The following is a 22,706-nucleotide window of genomic DNA, read 5'->3' as shown; positions in this document are numbered from 1 at the left end:
TGGCGGCGCCAGTCTATCTAGACTGGTCCGACAAGCCCATCACCTTCGACCGAGCTGACCACCCCGACCATGTGCCGAGCCCGGGGAAATACCCGCTGGTCGTCGACCCCGTCATCGGCGACGTCAGGCTCACCAAAGTCCTCATGGACGGAGGCAGCAGCCTCAACATCATCTACGCCGAGACCCTCGGGCTCCTGCGTGTCGATCTGTCCTCCGTCCGGGCAGGCGCTGCACCCTTCCATGGGATCATCCCCGGGAAGCGCGTCCAGCCCCTCGGACAACTCGACCTTCCCGTCTGCTTAGGAACACCCTCCAACTTCCGAATGGAGACCCTGACGTTCGAGGTGGTCGGGTTCCGAGGAGCCTACCACGCGGTGCTGGGAAGACCATGCTACGCGAAGTTCATGGCCGTCCCCAACTACACCTACCTGAAGCTCAAGATGTCGGGCCCCAACGGGGTCATCACCGTCGGCCCCACGTACAAACACGCGTTCGAATGCAACATGGAGTCCGAGGCCCTCATCGCCGACCTGGAGAACCTCTCTAAGGAGGTGCCAGACGTGAAACGTCATGCCGGCAGCTTCGAGCCAGAGGAGACGGTTAAGGCCGTCCCCCTCGACCCCAGCGGCGACGCCTCCAAGCAGATCCGGATCGGCTCCGGGCTCGATCCCAAATAGGAAGCAGTGCTCGTCGACTTTCTCCGTGCAAACGCCGACGTCTTCGCGTGGAGTCCCTCGGACATGCCCGGCATACCGAGGGATGTCGCCGAGCACTCGTTGGACATCCGAGCCGGAGCCCGACCCGTCAAGCAGCCTCTACGCCGATTCGACGAGGAGAAGCGCAGAGCCATAGGCGAGGAGATCCACAAGCTAATGGCGGCAGGGTTCATCAAAGAGGTATTCCATCCCGAATGGCTTGCCAACCCTGTGCTTGTGAGAAAGAAAGGGGGGAAAAAGGCGGATGTGTGTAGACTACACTGGTCTGAACAAAGCATGTCCGAAGGTTCCCTACCCTCTGCCTCGCATCGATCAAATCGTGGATTCCACTGCTGGGTGTGAAACCCTGTCTTTCCTCGATGCCTACTCAGGGTATCATAAAATCAGGATGAAAGAGTCCGACCAGCTCGCGACTTCTTTCATCACACCCTTCGGCATGTACTGCTATGTCACCATGCCGTTCGGCTTGAGGAATGCGGGCGCGACGTACCAGCGGTGCATGAACCATGTGTTCGGCGAACACATTGGCCGCACGGTTGAGGCCTACGTCGATGACATCGTAGTCAAGACGAGGAAAGCCTCCGACCTCCTTTCCGACCTTGAAGTTACATTCCGATGTCTCAAGGCGAAAGGCGTCAAGCTCAATCCCGAGAAGTGTGTCTTCGGGGTGCCCCGAGGCATGCTCTTGGGGTTCATCGTCTTCGAGCGGGGCATCGAAGCCAACCCGGAGAAGATCGCAGCCATCACCAGCATGGGGCCCATCAAGGACTTGAAAGGCGTACAGGGGGTCATGGGATGTCTCGCGGCTCTGAGCCGCTTCATCTCACGCCTCGGCGAAAGAGGTCTACCTCTGTACCGCCTCTTAAGGAAGGCCGAGTGCTTCACTTGGACCCCTGAGGTCGAGGAAGCCCTCGGGAACCTGAAGGCACTCCTCACGAAGGCGCCTATCTTGGTGCCCCCGGCTGCCGGAGAAGCCCTCTTGGTCTACGTCGCCGCGACCACTTAGGTGGTTAGCGCCGTGATAGTGGTCGAGAGGCAAGAAGAGGGGCATACATTGCCCGTTCAGAGGCTAGTCTACTTCGTCAGCGAGGTACTGTCCGAAACCAAGATCCGCTACCCACAAGTTCAGAAGCTGTTGTATGCGGTGATCCTGACACGACGGAAGTTGCGACACTACTTCGAGTCTCATCCGGTAACTGTGGTGTCATCCTTCCCCCTGGGGGAGATCATCCAGTGCCGGGAGGCCTCGGGTAGGATTGCAAAGTGGGCGGTGGAAATCATGGGCGAGACGATCTCGTTTCGCTCCTCGGAAGGCCATCAAGTCCCAGGTCTTGGCGGACTTCGTGGCTGAATGGGTCGACACTCAGCTACCGACAGCTCCGATCCAACCGGAGCTCTGGATCATGTTCTTCGACGGGTCGCTGATGAAGACAGGAGCCGGCGCAGGCCTACTCTTCATCTCGCCCCTCGGGAAGCACCTACGCTACGTGCTACGCCTCCATTTCCCGGCGTCCAACAATGTGGCCGAGTATGAGGCTCTGGTCAACAGATTGTGGATCGCCATCGAGCTAGGGGTCCGACGCCTCGATGCTCGCGGTGACTCTCAGCTCGTCATCGACCAAGTCATGAAGAACTCCCACTGCCGCGACCCGAAGATGGAGCCCTACTGCGATGAGGTTCGGCGCCTGGAAGACAAGTTCTACGGGCTCGAGCTCAACCACATCGCCCGGCGCTAAAACGAGACTGCGGATGAGCTGGCTAAAATAGCCTTGGGGCGAACAACGGTTCCCCCGGACGTCTTCTCCCGGGATCTGCATCAACCCTCCGTCAAGATCGACGACACGCCCGAGCCTGAGGCACCCTCGGCCTAGCCCGAGGTACCCTCGGCATAGCCCGAGGCACCCTCGGCTCGGCCCGAGGCACCCTCGGTTCGGCCCGAGGTACCCTCGGCCCCCGAGGGCGATACGCTGCGCGTCGAGGGGGAGCAAAGCGGGGTCACACCTGATCAAAACTGGCAGACCCCGTACCTACAATATCTCCACCGAGGAGAGCTACCCCTCAACCGAGCCGAAGCTCGGCGGTTGGCGTGGCGCGCCAAGTTGTTCGTCTTGCTGGGAGATGGGAAGGAGCTCTACCACCGCAGCCCCTCAGGCATCCTCCAGCGATGCATCTCCATCACCGAAGGTCAGGAACTCCTTCGAGAGATACACTCGGGGGCTTGCGGCCATCACGCAGCACCTCGAGCCCTCATCGGGAATGCTTTCCGACAAGACTTCTACTGGCCGACGGCGGTGGCCGACGCCACTAGAATTGTCCGCACCTGCGAAGGGTGTCAGTTCTACGCAAGGCAGACCCACCTGCCCGCTCAGGCTCTGCAGACAATACCCATCACCTGGCCCTTTGCTGTGTGGGGTCTAGACCTCGTCGGCCCCTTGCAGAAGGCACCCGGGGGCTACACGCACCTGTTGGTCGCCATCGACAAATTCTCCAAGTGGGTCGAGGTCCAACCCCTAAACAGCATCAGGTCTGAGTAGGCGGTGGCGTTCTTCACCAACATCATCCATCGTTTCGGGGTCCCGAACTTCATCATCACCGACAACGGCACCCAGTTCACCGACAGAAAGTTCCTGGACTTCTGCGAGGATCACCACATCCGGGTGGACTGGGCCGCCGTAGCTCACCCCATGTCAAATGGGCAAGTAGAGCGTGCCAACGACATGATTCTACAAGGGCTCAAGCCTCGGATCTACAACGACCTCAACAAGTTCGGCAAGCGATGGATGAAGGAACTCCCCTCGGTGGTCTGGAGTCTGAGGACAACGCCGAGCCGAGCCACGGGCTTCACGCCGTTCTTCCTAGTCTACGGGGCCGAGGCCGTCTTGCCCACAGACCTGGAATACGGCTCCCCGAGGACAAGGGCCTACACCGACCAAAGCAACCAAGCTAGTCGAGAGGACTCGTTGGACCAGCTGGAGGAGGCTCAGGACAAGGCCTTACTACACTCGGCGCGGTACCAGCAGTCCCTGCGACGCTACCACGCCCGAGGGGTCCGGTCCCGAGACCTCTAGGTGGGCGACCTGGTGCTTCGGCTGCGACAAGACGCCCGAGGGTGGCACAAGCTCACGCCCCCCTGGGAGGGGCCGTTCGTCATCACCAAAGTTCTGAAGCCCAGAACATACAAGCTGGCCAACAGTCAAGGCGAGGTCTACAGCAACGCTTGGAACATCCAACAGCTACGTCGCTTCTACCCTTAAGATGTTTTCAAGTTGTTCATATACCTCGCTCCCACGCAAAGTTTAGTCATCAAGGAAGGGTCGGCCTCGCCTTGGCAAAGCTCGACCCTCCCTCGGGGGCTAAAAGGGGGGAACCCCCTCTGCGTCGAAATTTTCCTCGAAAAAAGATCTTTTCTGCCAGAATGTCTTTCGTGCTTTTTGACTACTTCGAAAGTGGATCCTGAAAACGACGGAGTACACGTAAGCAGCCAAGGCTGACCGAGCCGAGGGACTCCTACGCCTCCGAGATACGGATACCTCACTCATCACCTTCTGCGATAAGTAACTCACGTTCGGATAAGTGATTCCGCGGACCGAACAAGTCTTCACGTTCGGAAGCTCTTCTGCCGAAGCGATTCTTCGAGCCTTCTCGACTGCGTCGGTGACCGAGCCCCATGGACGGGTAAGAGTGCGCGTAAGCGGCAAGGCCGACCGAGCCGGGGGACTCCTACGCCTCCGGGATACAGATACCTCACTCATCACCTTCCGTGAGAAGCAACTCTCGCTCGCACAAACATTTCTGTTACCGACAAAAAAGTCCAGATACTCGAAACAAGAGGAAAAGAGACGTAGCTTTGCAACACGGTGAGGGTGTGTTTTGGCCTCGGCGGCCGCAGGAAACACACGCTACAAGACAATCCGATCCTGCAGGCTCGGATCCTGACGCTTGAAGGGAGCAGCAGCACCCTCGGCGTCGACAACACCTTCGGCGAGGTCCGACCTAGCCTCGGACGGCGACGCGGTCCGAAGATCTCCACTCTGAAGGACGACGTCATCGCCACGCCCGGGCCATCGCCGCCAGGGTCTTCTCCGAGAATCCGGCTCGGCTGGTCACCCCGAGGCCTCGGCCGGCTGTCCACCGCGGACATCAGCCCGACCCGAGGCCTCGGCAGGTCAATTCCGGCGTCGGTCCCGCTAACGGGCAACCCGGCCAGGCTCCGGCCGACCAGGTCTTCTTTTCGGGCCAACTCTGCCTCTGTTCGCGCTGACACCGCTACCCCCGGCCTCGGCTCATCGAAGGGCGGCCCAGGGGTTCCTTTAACTGAGCAAGAGAAGCCTCGGGCAACAAGGCCGACCGAGCCGAGGTACTCCTACGCCTCCGGGATATGGATACCTCACTCGTCACCTTTGCACGAGGCGACTCACGCTTGGTGAAGCGGTTCAGACAACCAACAGGCGAGTCTTAGTGCTCGAAAATGAGGAAAAAACACAGCTCCGTGCCAAAATCACATACATGTTCAGGCCTCGACAGCCACAATGAACAAAAACACTGGCATTCGAAGTGCCATTACAGACGGAACTCTGGTTCCGTCCCCGCCGGGTGGAGCCCTCCGGCGGCCGCGTCCGTCCTGGGACCATGGCTGCTGCTGCAGAGGTCGTTGGCGGGTCCCCGGTGCTCGTCGCCCCGCAGGCTCCCCAGTGTGGAGGTAGAGCCCCGGCTCGCCTCGCTCCCCGCCCCAGCGAGGATGACGAACACCCTCGAGGCTGAGGGCGGGACCAAGATCACAGGCCGGCTTGCCTCTCCCCATCCAGGGGCTGGAGGTCACCGTTTTGGGTGACCGCCAGCGGAGGGGCGCAACCGGGCTGTGTGATGAAAATCCTTGAAGCCGAACGATGGCTGAAAGGTACCAACTCCCACGGAGTTGCGTTCCTCCAACGACGAGGCGGAAAGACGGCGGGTATCCCCCATCCGGGGGCTTGGAAGGTGGAAAGACACAATGCATAAGGGAGCGCGAAGACATGGTCGCCTTCCAAGGGGGTCACCCTCCTTTTAAAGGCGGCTCTCCCTACTTGCGTCCCCAGCCGTCGTGGGCTGAGTCTTCTCTAACACGCTCCAAGGTCTTCCCCTACGGCGCGGGGGCTGGGTCCCACACGTCATGCAAGCCGGCTCAAAGCAGAAGAAACCAAATCGCCGTGCGCGGTGCGTACAACCGCCCAGCGATTACAAGCGACTCTCCACTTTTGCCCAGACCAGCGGGCGAAAGGGCGGGCAGTCATGCAGGCGGCTTGCAACCGCGCCAAGTGGGCGCACTTCTCCGACTCCCAACACGCCCGGCATGGAGGCCCAGGCCCACGCGTCATGCAACCGGCGCGCCGAGTGCTTCGTGCATGCAACTGCACCGCCACTTGCGCCACCACAGCGCCTCCTCGACTGCGGAACTGATACCGCGACTCGAGGCGACCCAGAGCACGACCCAGCGGCGCCAGCCTGGCGCGACGGTCAATGCGGCCAAAAATGGGCCGGCAGTAATGGCGGTGGCAGGCGGGCAGGAGCAGCGGTCACGTCGCCAGCCAAGCCTACGTCCCATCCGGGGGCAGCGAGAGAACCCTCTCTCACGGTGTGAAGACAACGCGCCCGTGTTCCGTTCCTCGAATGGCTCACGCACGCGCAACGACCGCCCCGCCAACCACTCGCCCCGTCGCATTAACTCCGCGGCGGGACAGGCGGCGCCTCTGGCAGGAGAAGCGGGCGACGCTTCGCCTTCGCCATAATGACCGCGTCAAAAAAGGTACGCCGCGTCGTTCGATTTCGTATCCTTTTCCTTTTTTCCTCTTTCTCTCTCTTGCAACAGGGACCGGGAAAGGGGGATACCCCGAAAAGGATCCTTCCCCGTGAAGGAACCAGGCTCCGAGCCTCCCTACTGATCAGAGGTTCGAAGGCTAGCCCCTCGGAAGGGTTCGACAGCCGCCTCAGATCACGTGGGCCCTACACCCACTACTGGTCAGAGGTTCGAAGGCCGGCCCCTCGGAAGGGTTCAACGACCGCCTTAGGCTACTCGGGCTCCGCGCCCACTACTGATCAGGGGTTCGAAGGCTGGCCCCCGAAGGGTTCACAGTCGCCTCAGACACAGAGCGAGGGATGACCATGGGTACATTCGATACATAACCAAGGCTCGGGCTGCGCTCCGGAGGTACCCTATGACATTCCGAGACCAGCGGGAACGATCTTGTAACGGAATCCCATCAGAGGGAGGCATCGAGCCCTCGGACCCCGTCGCCAGGGGACCGGGTCCGGCAGATCACCCGCAGGTACTTTTGGGCGTGCCTCTGGGCCCCTAGCCGACCCCTAACGAACGGGGCACGAACGTCCACTCGGATTACCCGCCTGCAGCTCACCGGAGACACCATGTTCGGCGCCCATCGAGGGCAACATGGCGCTTTCCCCTCTCCTCCTTGCGGAAAGCCGACGCAGGGGCGTATATAAAAAAGTCGAGTTTGTTCCTGATCGCCCTCTCGCCCTGTGCAGAGGCTCAGGGGCTGCTCTCGCAAACCCGGCTCCGGCCGAACCGTTGACAGCATCAACATACCAGCCCGAGAACTTGGGACCCGACCGTACACCCGGGCTACGGCCAGCTCGCATGAGGGAACGACCAGACCAGCCGAAGCATTACGCGAGGCAATAAGACCTCGGAGGAGTGAAACCACTCCTCCGAGGCCTCGGGGGCTACACCCGGCGGGTGCGCTCGCGCGCACCCACCGGAACAAAACACAACCGAGAAAGGCTGGTCCCCTTGCAAAAAAGTGCGATGAAAGCCTCCAAGCGAGTGCTAACACTCCCTTCGAGGCTCGGGGGCTACTGTCGGGGACCATAATTAGGGGTACCCTTAAGGCTCCTAATTCTCAGCTGGTAACCCCCATCAGCATAAAGCTGCAAAGGCCTGATGGGTGCGATTAAGTCAGGGATCAGTCCATTCGAGGGACTCGATCATGCCTCGCCCGAGCCTAGCCTCGGACAAGGGCAGCCGACCCCAGAGGATTTCCGTCTCGCTCGAGGCCCCCCTCCAGCGGCGAATATATTTCCGGCTCACCCGAGGCCCTGTCTTCGCCAAGAAGCAACCCTGACCAAATCGCCGTACCGACCGACCAAATCGCAGGAGCATTTAATGCAAAGGTGGCCTGACACCTTTATCCTGACGCGCGCCCCCAGCCGACAGAGCCGAAGTGACCGCCGTCACTTCGCCGCTCCACTGACCGGCCTGACAGAAAGACAGTGCCGCCTGTGCCGCTCCGACTGCGGTGCCACTTGACAGAGTGAGGCTGACAGGCAGTCAGGCCCGGCCGAAGGCACCATAGGAAGCTCCGCTTCGCCCGACCCAGGGCTCGGACTCGGGCTAAGTCCCGGAAGACGGCAAACTCCGCTCCGCCCGACCCAGGGCTCGGACTCGGGCTAAGTCCTGGAAGACGGCGAACTCCGCTCCGCCCGACCCAGGGCTCGGACTCGGGCTAAGTCCCGGAAGACGGCGAACTCCGCTCCGCCCGACCTAGGGCTCGGACTCGGGCTAAGTCCCGGAAGACGGCGAACTCCGCTCCGCCCGACCCAGGGTTCGGACTCGGGCTAAGTCCCGGAAGACGGCGAACTCTGCTCCGCCCGACCCAGGGCTCAGACTCGGGCTAAGTCCCGGAAGTCGACGAACTCCGCTCCGCCCGACCCAGGGCTCGGACTCGGGCTCAGCCCCAGAAGACGACGAACTCCGCTTCGCCCGACCCCAGGGCTCAGACTCCACCCTGGCCTCAGCTGACGGTCTCCGCCTCGCCCGACCCAGGGGCTCGGACTCGACCTCGGCCACGGAAGACAGACTCAACCTCGGCTTCGGTGGAGCTTCCACATCGCCCAACCTAGGGCGCAGACCAGCCACGTCAACAGGAGGCGCCATCATCACCCTACCCCGGGCTGACTTGGGCCACGGGGAACAAGACTGGCGTCCCATCTGGCTTGCTCTACCAGATGGGCAATGATGGCGCCCCGCATACTCTGTGACGACAGCGGCTCTCAGCCCCCTTACGGAAGCAAGAGGACGTCAGCAAGGATTCAACAGCTCCAACAGCTGTCCCTCCGCCAGGCTCCAGCACTCCTCCGACGGCCACGACATCACACCAGCTGGGTGCCAAAATCTCTCTGGCTGCCACGACGGCATGTACTTAGGGCGCTAGCTCTCCTCCGCTAGACACGTAGCACTCTGCTATACCCCCCATTGTACACCTGGATCCTCTCCTTACGCCTATAAAAGGAAGGACCAGGGCCCTCTTAGAGAGGGTTGGCCGCGCGGGGACGAGGACGAGACAGGCGCTCGCGTGAGGCCGCTCGCTCCCTCTCCAGCGTGGACGCTTGTAACCCCCTACTGCAAGCGCACCCGACCTGGGCGCGGGACGAACACGAAGGCCGCGGGATTCCCACCTCTCTCATGCCGGTCTCCGGCCGCCTCACTTTCCCCCCTTCGCGCTCGGCCCCGCGCTCGACCCATCTGGGCTGGGGCACGCGGCGACATTCACTCGTCGGCTTAGGGACCCCCCGGTCTCGAAACGCCGACAATATACAAATGTAAATGCCATGTGTAATCTCAACAAGTTAGCACATCCCCTTTTCAGTAAAACAATACGGACCATGGATTCTTCCTAGAGAGAGGTTAAAAAACAGAACAGTGGACTCACACAATACTCAAGTCGAGCTTGCGTACGAAAACAGCGGTTCAGTATGCCTTACAGTTCTGCGAGTGAACTGAGGCTTCCAAACAGTTCTCCGATTTCCTGAAACAACGAGTTGTGGCTGAGGTTGCTGAAGGCAGTGGTTCACTGCAGTTAGATTGTGCTAACCAAAAAAATCATCACTGAACAAATCTCATCTTTACCAATGGAATAGTAACTTACAGGTACTCAAGCGAGGCCAAGTTGGATATGGAGTACGGAAGATTACCAGAGAAGTTGTTTTTCGCCAGGTTCCTGCGTTCGCTTTGGATTCAAATCTCAAGAATCAAATAGCATGAACAAAACATGTACAGGTTGGGGGCGCATTACAAATAGGTAAGGTTTGATGGCAGCTGGTAAGGAATTGAATCGTGCAAGTAGTTGTTGCTCAAGTCCCTGCAAGTTTAGAGCCAGGAGGATATGAATGATGAAAAGGACACCCATAACTGAAGAACTATATTGTATAATAAAAAAGCGTTAGCTCATACATCGTTTTCAGAGCCTGCAGACTTGACAACTGATAGCCAAGAGTGCTGTTCAGCTCCATACCAGAAAGCTTGCTGCAAGGCGTGGAGAGAGACAGAACAGAATACTCCAGTTAACAGGTGAATTCACATAGCCGTGACTGTAAACAGAAAAGAAGAAAAAAAATGAATATGACAAGGTCCACAAGTGAGGAACATGTTGTGTTAGCCATTGACTACAGTATTTGCAGAGTTCCTCGAAACATGCATTTAGAGTAGAAGCAACAAATAAAGCATGAATTTTTTAAAAATGCATAAACAAGTCCTAGGCTTCACTTATACACTGCTCCAAAACCACCATGGCCAATGCAATTCAACATGTAAAAGTTTTGTGTGGCAGCCTTCAACTCGTTTAGGGAGAATACATGCACATCATTTCCAGGTCTTGATAATAAATGACCTACACTTGTTATGAGAGTTGCATCATCAGTTGTTGTTAAGCAAAAGAACACAGACATGAAAGATATGACAACCCAAAATATGACGAGAGCACTGGAGACGTTACAGTAGATCCAGGAAACGCTAGCCGAGATCAAGGAGGGGGGATTCACCTTGCTGCTGTTGAAGAGGAGCTCCTCACCGCGGTTGTTCCTCCGTGTGTCGATCTGACCGCCGTACAGGCTCTTCTGCAAAGTAAATCTAGATCTAGGGCAAGGGGAGGAAGACATTGAAGCGTGGGGGTTGTGAGGACACAAGGGGGGCATGCGGTGTAGAGGAGACAACCGTTGTGGCGGCACCACGGGCGGCGCGGCTGCGGGCGGGCACGGAGGGATGCGCGGCTGCGGGGCCTGGGAGCGGGGGTCTGGGTGGTTTCCGACGTCGATGGTGACGGAGGCGCTGAGGAAACGAGGTGAACGGGGCCACGGGGGGCGGTGCTGGCGGAGCGGTTGAGGCCGTGGTCGTGGGGGAGGAGGTCGAGGTCGTGGGCAGCGCGCCGTCGCTGGAGTGGAGGCTCCCGTTGCAATGCCTAGGCAACATCAGGGCGTCGTAGGCTGGGCAGTAGCGGCAGGCGCCGTAGGATGGGCTGCAGAATGGGCCGCACCCACCGCTCGGACACAGGCACTGGTATGGTGTTATTTCATTATAGTACCATACCGGCCACCGAGAGCGTCGAAATGTGACTTATAAGCATTGGTGTGTGTTGCTCGTTGCTCAGATGTGTTGGTGTGTGTTGTTTGTTGCTCAGACGTTAGACTCAGAATGAGTCAGAGGCCACAGCAAAACGATTTTTTGGCGCGGAGGACTGTACGTCGGGGCAGAACGGGTCAGAGGCAGAACAGGTCAATGACAGACTACTATTGCTTACTTAATAAGTAGTAGAGATATGTAGGTATGGCTTGAGCTATAGGTGTACATTCGGGCCGCCCGGCCCGGCCCGGCCCAAGCCCGAAAAGGCCCGTATTGTTTGAATTTTGGGCCGGCCCGTTTGAATTTCGGGCCGTGCCGGGCCGGCCATGGGCCTAGCCCTCGGCCCACGACCCGGCCCGTAATTGCTTAAACGTGCCGGGCTCATTTCGGGCGGCCCGAAATTCACATTACGGCCCGAAATTCAATTTTTGGCCCGAAATTCAATTTTTGGCCCAAAATTCACATTAGAGCCCTAAATTCAAAAAAATAATAAAACAAATAAAAGATAAGACAAATAAATTTGAACAAAATCAAACTTAATATTTGTATTAAAGTTACCACAGCTATGCAATGACTACCTTGTTTATAAATCATTTTGTTAGAAGGAAAAATAGTATAATCAGCTCTATACAAAGTTCGTAAGTTCAGTTTATTGTCTAATGTTCATAACAAAAGCAAAATTACATCACACACTCTAATTCAAAGCTACAAAAAACATCTAACTAGCATTATCTCTAGCTTTGTGTTCTTTATCAAGTATATGAAAGTGTGGAATGAAGTGTGATTTTATTACATATATGGGCCTTTTCGTGCCTCTATATGAGTCATTTCGTGCTTGCCTTAAACGGGTCGTGCTCGTGCCCGCCCATGGGCCGTGACCTCGGCCTAAACCTGGCCCGATATAACGGGCCGTGCCGGTCCGGCACTAAATTATTTCGGGTCGTGCCGTGCCTGGACCGTGCTTTTTTTCCGTGCTTCGAGCCGGCCCACCAGGCCCGGCCCAAATGTACACCTATAGCTTGAGCTATACTTAGTCATAATGGCTCCTCCGCCCCTGGGTGCTCCACCACCGTCGGCCAGGGGTTATCACAGCGTTCTAGAGTGCTGGGCGACTTTGTGACGCCGACGTGTGGCTCCACTGTTTCAACGGTAGGGCGTGGCACTAACCTTGACGCGCTCCCTCTCGTGTTGTCCTAGTGTCCCACGAACTGGCGGCGGCGGTTCATACGCTCGCGAAGAGAACTAGGGCTGCGGGCGTGGCAACACCTAGCAGAAGCAAATTGGCGTGGCGTGGCACCCGCCGGGCGTCGCTCCCTGCCATGGTCCTAGGTCATCTGAACTATGCGGACTGCGGTTCCACCTCGCCACGGTCGCCGCCCTCGCCCACACCGCTGTTCTCTCCCCTAGGTGCCCGTAACCCCCTCCTCCGTGCCATCGTCGATCGGCGTAACCATCTCCGCTGCGGGGACAAGGTACCTAGCAAGCAGGAAGCAGCCGAGCATCTTGCTAGGTAATTTCTTTTTCTTAATTACCTAGAATCACTCAAGTCTTGCAACGTTATTTTTCAAACATTCAACAGCGACTGACATTTTGATTTAGGGAGCATGAACCATAATCCGAAATCATTTTCATTGCATCTTTAACAGGGTTGCACTGAAGAGAACCAATAATTTTATATTACAAAATATGCTCAGTAATTATTTTAGTTGTGTGTCCCTTATTTTTATCTACATTCACGGATATTATATGCATGTCGAGGTGGCATTGCCGATGAAGGTGAAGTTAGGAGGCTTGAATGCACCAAATCTGCACTAAATTGGCAGATATTCCTCTCTAAGCTACCCATGGTTTTTAAAGCGGTAAGGCGGTCCAAGGCGTTGGACCACTGCCTGGACACCTAGGTGAGGTAGGCGGGCAAGGCGCCTAGGCGTCAGAGTTCAGACCACCGCCCGGACGCCTAGGCGACGCCTTAAGAACAGTGAAGCTACCCCCACCAACCGCTGCTGAAGCAGCAATCACTGACTTCTTCAGTCAAATCAGCCATGTTAGCGCCACCCTGTGAAACTAATATTAGTTTGTCTTTGGCTCATTTCAATTTTCTTTGTGTGAAGGACAATGAAGTACTGGCCGCCAGCTCCCAATCTTCCAAACAGGACTTGAAAGGCTTGTTGATGTGAAACATAGTTCATTTAAAAAGGCAAGAACAATTTTGGGGGATGGAGATGTTAAAAGAAGTGGTAAAAACACTCATTCAAGCTTATTATTTACTTATTTATATAAAGTTTATTTCCCTTTGTGAGATTTAGGTAATGGACATACCAAGGTTTGTACAACAACTTTTCAATTTGAAACACCAAAATCCGTTTTAATGAGTGGCAGTTTGATTATGAATGGCATGCCAGTTACACTAGAGAAAAATACCGCAGTGCAAGGTATATGCCTGATTTCACTGTGATTTTTTTTCTCTTTTGTGACATCATGTGTACCATCTGTTCAATTTATTTACTGTACAAAAATTATCACTATTAGTACAATCTAGATGTTTCTCACTTGATAATCTTTGTTTTCCAGCAAAAAATGTTTTCAATGTTGATGACCAATTGTCGTTGTTTCAGACTGGGTCAGTACTCTGCTATAAATACACTATTTTCTACAAACGTTCCTTTACCGTATCAACACTTTCTACATAGAAATATTGTCCAACTTTTAATCTATTGTTATCAGTTATTCTCTTAAGGAAGTTAAACATATTCAGTTAGTTTCATATTCTTCCTGTGTACCTTTCATATTCTTCTTGGGGCGTAACCCTCTTAGCGACGCGCCATATCGGAACCCGGGTATGGTGTTAAATGAGCAAGGGCCTGGCCGTCACCCCTTAAGTGACGCGCCGTCTCTTGATCTGGAGCCGGTGATAAGTGAGCAAGGATCAGGTCGTCGCATCCTTAGTGGCGTGCTACATCGGCGCCCGTGTGTAGTGGAAAATGAGCAAGGGTCTTTGCATCTTCCTCGGCGGGTGCGAAGGGTAAGGAAGCTAGTCGAGCCAACTAGGGTCCGTGTAGGTAGTTGGAACGTAGGTTCCTTAACAGGTAAGTTACGAGAAATAGTCGACGTTGCGGTGAGGAGACGGGTAAATATTTTATGCGTTCAAGAGACCAAGTGGAAAGGACAAAAGGCGAAGGAAGTGGAAGGTACAGGCTTCAAGTTGTGGTACACGAGGACTGCAACAAACAAGAATGGAGTAGGCGTCTTGATCGACAAGAGCCTTAAAGATGGGGTAGTAGATGTTAAGAGGCTAGGAGATAGAATCATCCTAGTCAAACTGGTCATTGGGGACTTGGTTCTCAATGTTATCAGCGCGTATGCTCCTCAAGTAGGCCTTAATGAGAACTCAAAGAGGGAGTTCTGGGAAGGCCTGGAGGACATGGTTAGTAGTGTGCCAGTTGGCGAGAAGCTCTTCATAGGAGGAGATCTCAATGGCCATGTGGGTACATCTAGCACCAGTTTCGAGGGTGTGCATGGAGGCTTCAGCTTTGGGACTAGGAATCAAGAAGGAGAGGAAATCCTGAACTTTGCTCTAGCCTATGACATGTTTATAGCAAACACTTTCTTTAGGAAGAGGAAATCCCACCTGGTGACATTCAGTAGTGGCCAATGCACTAGCCAGATTGATTTCGTCCTCTTGAGAAAAGAGGACATGCATGCCTGCTTAGATTGCAAGGTTATACCTGGAGAGTGTGTGGTAACCCAACATAAGCTTGTCGTAGCTGACTTCCGTTTTAAGATTCGTTTACAACGGAATAAGCATAACAAGGTCACTAGAACAAAGTGGTGGAAGCTTAAAGGGGATGTGGCCCAAACTTTCAAGGAGAGAGTTATCGAGGAGGGCCCTTGGGCAGAAGAGGGAGACACAAACATCATGTGGAGGAAGATGGCGACATGCATCCGAAAGATAACTTCAGAAGAGTTTGGGTTGAGTCAATGAAACAGAAGGGAAGTTAAAGACACTTGGTGGTGGAACGAAGATGTCCAAAAGGCTATCAAGGAGAAGAAAGATTGCTACAAACGCTTACATCATGACAAGTGTGCAGACAACATAGAGAAGTACAGGATAGCGAAGAAGTCTGCAAAGCGAGGGGTTAGTAGAGCCCGGGGTCAAGCCTATGACGACCTTTATCAACGGTTGGACACAAAGCAGGGAGAAAAGGATATCTATAGGATGGCCAAGATTCGTCAAAGGAAGACAAGGGATGTCAACCAAGTCAAATGCATCAAGGATGAAGCAAACCAACTATTAGTGAAGAATGAAGAGATCAAGAACAGATGGAAGGAGTACTTCAACAAATTGTTCAATGGAGGGAATGAGAGTTCTACAATAGAATTGGACGAACCATTCGATGACAACAACAGGGGTTTTGTACGAAGGATACAAGAATATGAAGTTAAGGAGGCACTAAAAAGGATGAAGGTAGGAAAGGCGATGGGCCCTGATGGTATCACTATCGAGGTATGGAGATGCCTTGGTGTCATGGGCATCATAGGGAGCGGTCACTCATGTGGGGTCGCACCTATGTGCGCCAAAAGCGAGAGGCCGCAGGTGGCGCTGGCAGCAGCGCGCGCAAGGAAGGCACGAGCGCTGGCAGTAGCGCGCGCAAGGAAGGCATGGCAAAGAAAAGCGCGCACAAGGAAGGCATGGCAAAGGAAAGCGCGCGCAAGGAAGGCATGGCAAAGGAAAGTGACTGATTTGGTGGCTAAATTGATAGACCTAAATTTAGGGGAGATAATTTCAATTAGTCACTTGCCTAATTAGTGGTTGCCTAGTTGGTCAACCGGTGGCCTATATATAGGCCTGTACGCAGGAGACAAAGGAAGAAGGAATACATTATCAAACCAATCTCTCTCTCTCTTGCAATGACCCTCAAGCGCCTAGGGCTGCTACCCTAGAACCAAGCCTGCGGCAGAGGGGTATAACCTCGCCGGAGAAGACAACTATCCCCATGGACTGAAGGTCCATGACACCTGCGGCAGAGGGGTATAACCTCGCCGGAGAAGACAACTATCCCCATGGACCGAAGGTCCATGACACCTGGTATCAGAGGCAGGTTATCCTCACCACCACCAGCCGCCCATCCCTCACCACCACCAGCCGCCGCGCCATCAGCCGTCGCAACGCCCTCCCACCCGCCCTCTCCAACTCTAGATGCATTCACTCGGCTCAAAGAGAGTTTTGGCCACTTCGCAGAGCAGTGGGATTAGTTCGTTGTGATGTTCCACCGCTACAAGGAGAAGACAGAGAAGGAACTCCAAGCAGCGGTGCGGCTTCAGACGGCAGCGCGAGGGTTCCTGGCACGCCGCCAGTGTCACACCCGGCTTTAAGGAACAAAGCTAGGTGCATCTCATACATGCGCCAAGAAGACAACATATATAATAACAGAGTGTATAGAGATAAATGTCACAATAACATCAGAGTATTTATTACATAGCGGAAGACTTATTACAAAATAAAAGAGTAAATATAAAACGAACTAAGGATCGTCGGCGCAAATGTCAACTGAGAATCGCCACCTAGATCAAATCAAACTCCTCGCCTTGTGGCTCCTCCTGAACCACCTGTTCTTCTCCTGTGGGGGGGTGTGAGACAGCAAGAGTGAGCTCACATATGTTCATAGCTCAACAAGTCGTGGGGAATAATGTGGCATGAACTCACCGAAGGTGGGAGTTCATGAAGTGTAAGGCTGATCAATGGAATAAAGGCTGAAGCTGAGCATTGCTTTTATAAGTTGGTCAAAATTTTATTAGCAATTACTAAGTGTAAGTAAATACCAAACCTTAATAATAATAAATAAAGTAATAGTAAAATAATCCCAAATGCGATGCAAATGTCAAATTGAATTTAAGTTCTATAAATTAATCATGTGAGGGTCCGAGCCGCTCATGACCGTGAGCACGGCTAGTATACCAGTTTTACACTCTGCAGAGGTTGCGCATCTTTACCCACAAGTCATGTTACCCATCTGCCAAGAGATGGCCAATCCCATACACCTCTACCGAGGAGGCGAGGCAGGGTAACACTACGAGGCCTTTACAAAGTTCCACTAGCTTCAGAAATCCCGCTACAGTTTATAGGAAGCTCTAGTGCAGGGTTCTTGCCTGACCGCCATCGCAGCAAAATCAACCAAGGACCTCCCTACACTGACCACTCCCCTACTGCCCTTGCCCCTTTCGGGTAAGGAAGACCTCCACTAGCTTTCCTAGTTAATCAGCCAAGGGCGTCCCATTATACCCTTGTGGTAGCACTGTTTTCCCGGGTGGTCGCTCCATGTTCCCATTAATTTAATGATCTTAACATGAACAATAATAATAACAAGATAATAACAGAATAATCATGATTAGTGTATCTCCATACCCAATCCACATAAAGCAATAGCAAGTACTACCCAAAAATATTTCAGGGGTGAACAAGGTATAGAGGTAATCAAAACTGGGGTAACATAAAGGCTCCCATCAAAATTAACCTATGCAGATCATTAAAATTAATAAGAACATGGCTGGGAAAAGTAAGTGATCAAGGGCACAACTTGCCTGGCACTTGAGATTCCAGGTACCAACTTGCTCTTCAAGTAACTCGTAACCTCGCTGCTAGTCGTAGCAATACAAACAAACATGGTATAGATAAAATTAACATCACACCAAACATAGAAACAAACTGAATAATAATGATCTACACATTTCTATGAGACTAACGCAACTTGAACGGATCAAATCGGAGTTAAAACGAAGGAGTTATGACTTTTCTATGGTTTTATGTATTTGATACAAGATTATTTAGGATATAAATTTAATGTGACTTTTATGTCAAAACAGAGGTACTATGTGATAAAAAAAAATAATATTATAGAATTATAGGAATTAGAATGAACTAATTTGGACATCATATGAAATTTCTATGATTTAAACACATTCTAGCATTTATTTTTTTGCATTAAATATCATTTTCTAATCCCATTTATCTAATTTCTTAGCTTCCTGGACTAGGCACACTAATACAGAGAAGTGCAGGGGCCTCGGAGCAAAAACCCCGCAGACTCAGACTACCTTCAATGTGGACGGCGGGTTGATTAATGGATTCTACAGGGGCTCTTTTACAAAATCAAACGGCGAAGGGGTATCGTGATCTCAGGGCCGTCCGATCAACACCGGACGCGCCAGATTAAATCGCGAGGGTTTGAATCGGTACGCGCCGTGAGCAGTCTGATCACGATCCGACGGTGGACACCCTAGCTCCAGGAAAACCGTTCGATCGCCAATCGACGACCGCGATCGATCCCCAAAACGCTACAGCCCAACTAAATCTCCTCCACACGCTAATAGATCAACGGCCCCAGAGCATCCTCTCCCCAACTCTAGTCCTAGCCGCACATGACTCATCCAATGCCCCACCGATCGCCTTCCTCCCCAGGCAGACCCCGGTCAGCGGCAAGCGATCCCCACGGCGGAGATCCACCGACGACAACTCGTTCTTCGCCCAGTGAACTAACCTTCGATTGGAGACACACAACACGATGCAAGAGCGGAGGCAAGGACAACGGGTAAGGTATTACCGACGGAGGTGTTGCAGTGATGCCGGTCCGCAGCATGAAGCGGAGCTGCGGCGAAGCTAGAGCTCCGATGAGGAATTATGGCGCCACCATAATGCCCCGCACCCGGACCGACTGCCGGTGAGATTCCTTGAGCACCAGAGACGATCCTCGCGAACTCTCCATGACGTTAGCGACGACGAGCAGTAATTCATAGGTGGCGGCCCTCTCTCTTCTCAGGCACTCCTCCCAGAGCGGCGGCAAAGCTTAGCGGCGCAACTAGTGATGGCTCATGGACTTGATGCCAGCGCCGTGGGTACTGCATGGTGGAGACGAAGGAGGGGCGCAGGACCCGGCCTGGCTTCCTTATAACGGCTGAAGGGGAAAAACGAAAGGAGAGTCCGCACGGATCGCGCGATCTCCGGCGGTAGCTGCGTTGGCCGTTGACGAAGAAAGGAGGAGATGAGCTGACCGGTGGGTCCCGCAAATCAGTGAGGCGCGCGCGAACCACCGAAGAAACCCGAGCGACTGACCCTGGGCCCTTCCTGTCAGCGCATAAATTCCTTGCTTCCGCTGTGCGTGCAACAACACAGGATGCGCCTGACGACGTGGGGCCACCATGTCATACCCCCCATGCGCCTGGTGCATCATCTGGGCCGTGCGGTTGGTGATGGAGTAATGGGCCGAAAACGAAGTTGGGGCCCAGTTAGGGTAGCTTTGTTTTATTCTTTTCTTTTCCCCTTTTTTTCTCCATTTTCAAATCCAATTTGAATTCAAGTTTAAATTCAAAATTTGTGAATAACTTGTCCTCAGTTTGAAATGTATAGTTTAATAATATAAGTGTGAAAGGTATTTATTCTGATTTTTATTTTTATTTTATGTAGTATTTTTCTCAGTTCTTCCCTTTTCTTAATTCAAACCCAAATTCTCAATTTAGGATTCAAGCTTTCTAGTAATTATTATCTTATTATCATTAACGTTATTATTTCATTTAATGCACAAACATATAAACTCCAGCATGATGCAATTTTTTATCGTTTGCTTGACTTAATCTCTAAATTGTGTGTGTGCTCTTTTCTTATGATGCAAATGAGGCACATAGGATTGAGGATAACTCTCTATTATTCTTGGTATACAACTTGGAGTATTACAAATCCTACCCCCCTTAAAAATAATCTCGTCCTCGAGATTTAGGAAGATCTAGAGAAAAGGTGGGGAAAATCTATACGAAGCTCTTCTTCTCTTTCCCAAGTTGCTTCATCTTCACCGTGGTGGCTCCATTGCACTTTACACATCTTTATAACCTTATTCCTTGTAACTCGAGTCAAAGTATCCAAAATCTTGATGGGGTACTCAGCATAAGTTAGGTCATCTTGAACACTAAGGTCCTCCATTGGTAATTGCTCCTCAGGTACCCTGAGACATTTCTTCAGCTGAGATACATGAAAAACATCATGAACATCCGCAAGATGATCCGATAGCTCCAATTGATATGCAACCTCTCCCACTCGCTTTAAGATAAAGAAGGGTCCAATGAAACGAGGGGACAACTTCCCTTTGACTTTAAATCTTCTCATACCCCGGAGTGGTGACACCTTCAAATAGACATAATCTCCCTCCTTAAACTCAAACAGTCTTCTCCGGGTATCAGCATAGCTTTTCTTTCTTGACTGCGCAGTTCTCAAATTCTCCCTTATTTGCTGGACTTGTTCTTCTGCTTCTTGTATAATCTCAGGTCCAAACAACTGCCTTTCACCAGTTTGATCCCAATACAATGGAGTCCTGCACTTTCTGCCATACAAAGCTTCAAACGGTGACATCTTCAAACTGGCCTGATAGCTATTATTATAAGAGAACTCAGCATATGGTAGACTCTTGTCCCAACTACTACAATGCTGAAGGGCACAAGCTCTCAACATGTCTTCCAATACTAGATTAGTCCTTTTAGTTTGTCCATCAGTCTGAGGATGGTAGGCCAAACTAAAATTCAACTTCGTATCCATATTCTCATGAAAACTTTTCCAAAATATGGAGGTAAACTATGATCCTCTATCCAAAATGATCTTCTTCGGTACACCGTGTTAAGCCACATTCCGAGCTATATATAACTCTACCAATTGACATCCCTTATAAGTAGTCTTGACCAGAATGAAGTGAGCCACTTTGGTCAGTCTTTCCACAATCACCCATATCGAATCATATCCTTTCGGGGTGTGAGGCAAACCAGTAATGAAGTCCATACCAATCTCTTTCCACTTCCACTCGGGTATCTTTAATGGGTATAATAGTCCAACTGGCCTCTCGTGTTCAGCCTTAACTCTTTGACTCACATCGCACATAGCCACATGTGCAACCACATCTCTCTTCAATCCATATCACCAATATTTCTGCTTCAAATCCTGATACATCTTGGTACTACCAGGATGAATAGAATAATCCGAGTCATGGGCTTCCTTCAATATAGTCTCACGAAGGCTATCAATCTTGGGGACTCATATCCGCTCCTTGAACCATATTGTGCCTTGCTCCTCTTCCGTGAATTCCGGACCTCGACCTTTAGTAATCAGATCCCTAATCTCTTGTATCTAGCATCACCAATCTGTCCTTCTGCGGATTTCTTGCTCCAAGGTAAGTTCCACATCATTAATAACTCCTTTAGTGTGAGCAACTATCCCCAGGTTAAGTCTCCTGAAATCCTCAACAATCTCATCGGGTAGCTGGACAACGAAAGCGGAGTGAACATGCTCCTTCCGACTCAAGGCATCTGCAACCAAATTTGTCTTGCCTTGGTGGTAATGAATCTCCAAATCATAATCCTTAATGAGCTCCAACCAACGGCGTTGCCTAAGGTTGAGATCCTTCTGAGTGAATATGTACTTCGAACTCTTATGATCCGTGTATACTTGGCACTTAGTTCCCATAATGTAGTGCCTCCAAATCTTATGTGCATGCACAACGGCTGCCAGTTACAAGTCATGAGTGGGGTAGTTCAACTCGTGTTTCCACAACTGACGAGACGCATAGGCGATCACATGCCCTTCTTGCATGAGCACACATCCTAAGCCTTGGCCACATGCATCACAATAAATATCAAATCCTTTCTGTAGGTCTGGCATAACCAATACTGGTGGTGACATCAATCTCTCCTTCAATTCATCAAAGCTTTCTTGGCATTTCTCATCCCACTTGAATTCTCTTCCTTTCTCCAAAAGCGAGGTCATAGGCTTGGCAATCTTAGAGAATCGTTCAATAAATCTCCGATAATATCCTGCAAGTCCCAAGAAACTCCGAATCTCAGTAACTGTAGTGGACACTCTCCACTCCATTATCTCCTTCACTTTAGCAGGATCCACTGCTATTCCTCCATTAGAAATAATATGACCAAGGAATGGCACCTTGTCAATCCAAAACTTACACTTGCTGAACTTAGCATAGAGTTGATTATCTCGCAGCTTCTGTAGCACCAACATTAGATGTTGTTCATGATCACTTTCATTCTTAGAATAGATAAGAATATCGTCGATAAACACCACGACGAATCTGTCCAAATACTCCATAAACACCTTGTTCATCAAATTCATGAAATAAGCCGGTGCATTGGTTAATCCAAATGACATAACAGTAAACTCATATAATCCATATCGGGTTGAGAAAGCCGTCTTAGGAATATCTGAGGGTCTAATCTTCATCTGATGGTATCCCGATCGGAGATCAATCTTCGAGAATACCCTGGCTCCTCTCATCTGATCAAACAAATCCTCAATACGGGGTAATGGATACTTGTTCCTCACCGTGACATCATTGAGTGATCTATAGTCCACACACATCCGTTGCGATCCATCCTTCTTCTGCACAAATAACACCGGTGCTCCCCAAGGTGAGGAACTCGGACGAATATACCCAACCTCTTGCAACTCTGTTAACTGTTTCTTAAGCTCCTTTAATTCTTCTATGGACATCCTATATGGCCGTTTAGAAATAGGAGCAGCCCCAGGTAAGAGATCAATGACCAACTCAACTTCCATATCT

General features: G+C 52.2%; 2 protein-coding genes across 4 annotated transcripts; one reads left to right on the top strand and one right to left on the bottom strand.

Annotated features, from left to right (window-relative positions):
• Positions 1-9,296: 9,296 nt before the first annotated feature.
• Positions 9,297-10,761, bottom strand: LOC103632367 (protein STRUBBELIG-RECEPTOR FAMILY 8). 3 transcript variants are annotated; one of them, XM_008654186.3, is made up of 4 exons: positions 9,940-10,761; positions 9,782-9,847; positions 9,635-9,706; positions 9,297-9,514 (listed from the first exon to the last, which is right to left on the bottom strand). In XM_008654186.3, the coding sequence occupies exons 1-4, from the start codon at positions 9,996-9,998 to the stop codon at positions 9,457-9,459; spliced, it is 255 nt and encodes an 84-aa protein (XP_008652408.1). In that variant the 5' UTR covers positions 9,999-10,761; the 3' UTR covers positions 9,297-9,456. The 3 variants fall into 3 exon arrangements, 2 of the variants coding, with proteins under 2 accessions (XP_008652408.1, XP_020397031.1); XR_002263832.2 differs by having other exon boundaries at positions 9,326-9,514; positions 9,616-9,706; XM_020541442.2 differs by having other exon boundaries at positions 9,326-9,514; positions 9,681-9,706.
• A 1,389-nt stretch (positions 10,762-12,150) lies between these two features.
• On the top strand, positions 12,151-15,243 carry LOC103632366 (craniofacial development protein 2-like). The gene is made up of 2 exons (XM_008654184.3): positions 12,151-12,613; positions 13,215-15,243. Exon 2 carries the CDS (start codon positions 13,943-13,945, stop codon positions 15,083-15,085), a length of 1,143 nt encoding a protein of 380 aa, XP_008652406.1. The 5' UTR covers positions 12,151-12,613; positions 13,215-13,942; the 3' UTR covers positions 15,086-15,243.
• The last annotated feature ends 7,463 nt before the right edge of the window (positions 15,244-22,706 follow it).

Source organism: Zea mays, chromosome 7 (assembly GCF_902167145.1).
Source record: "Zea mays cultivar B73 chromosome 7, Zm-B73-REFERENCE-NAM-5.0, whole genome shotgun sequence".
Classification (NCBI taxonomy): domain Eukaryota; kingdom Viridiplantae; phylum Streptophyta; class Magnoliopsida; order Poales; family Poaceae; genus Zea; species Zea mays.
This window is presented reverse-complemented; position numbering and strand designations above follow the sequence as displayed.

What these genes read in the sequence shown, in the direction of transcription:
- LOC103632366 (XM_008654184.3), top strand. Translation starts at nt 13,943, where the DNA reads ATGGTGTTAAATGAGCAAGGGCCTGGCCGTCACCCCTTAAGTGACGCG.
- LOC103632367 (XM_008654186.3), bottom strand. Translation starts at nt 9,998, where the DNA reads ATGGAGCTGAACAGCACTCTTGGCTATCAGTTGTCAAGTCTGCAGGCT. An exon ending in CCATCAAACCTTACCTATTT is followed by an intron (nt 9,707 to 9,781) that starts GTAATGCGCCCC and finishes AAGCGAACGCAG; the next exon opens with GAACCTGGCGAAAAACAACT. An exon ending in TTGGCCTCGCTTGAGTACCT is followed by an intron (nt 9,515 to 9,634) that starts GTAAGTTACTAT and finishes TCGTTGTTTCAG; the next exon opens with GAAATCGGAGAACTGTTTGG.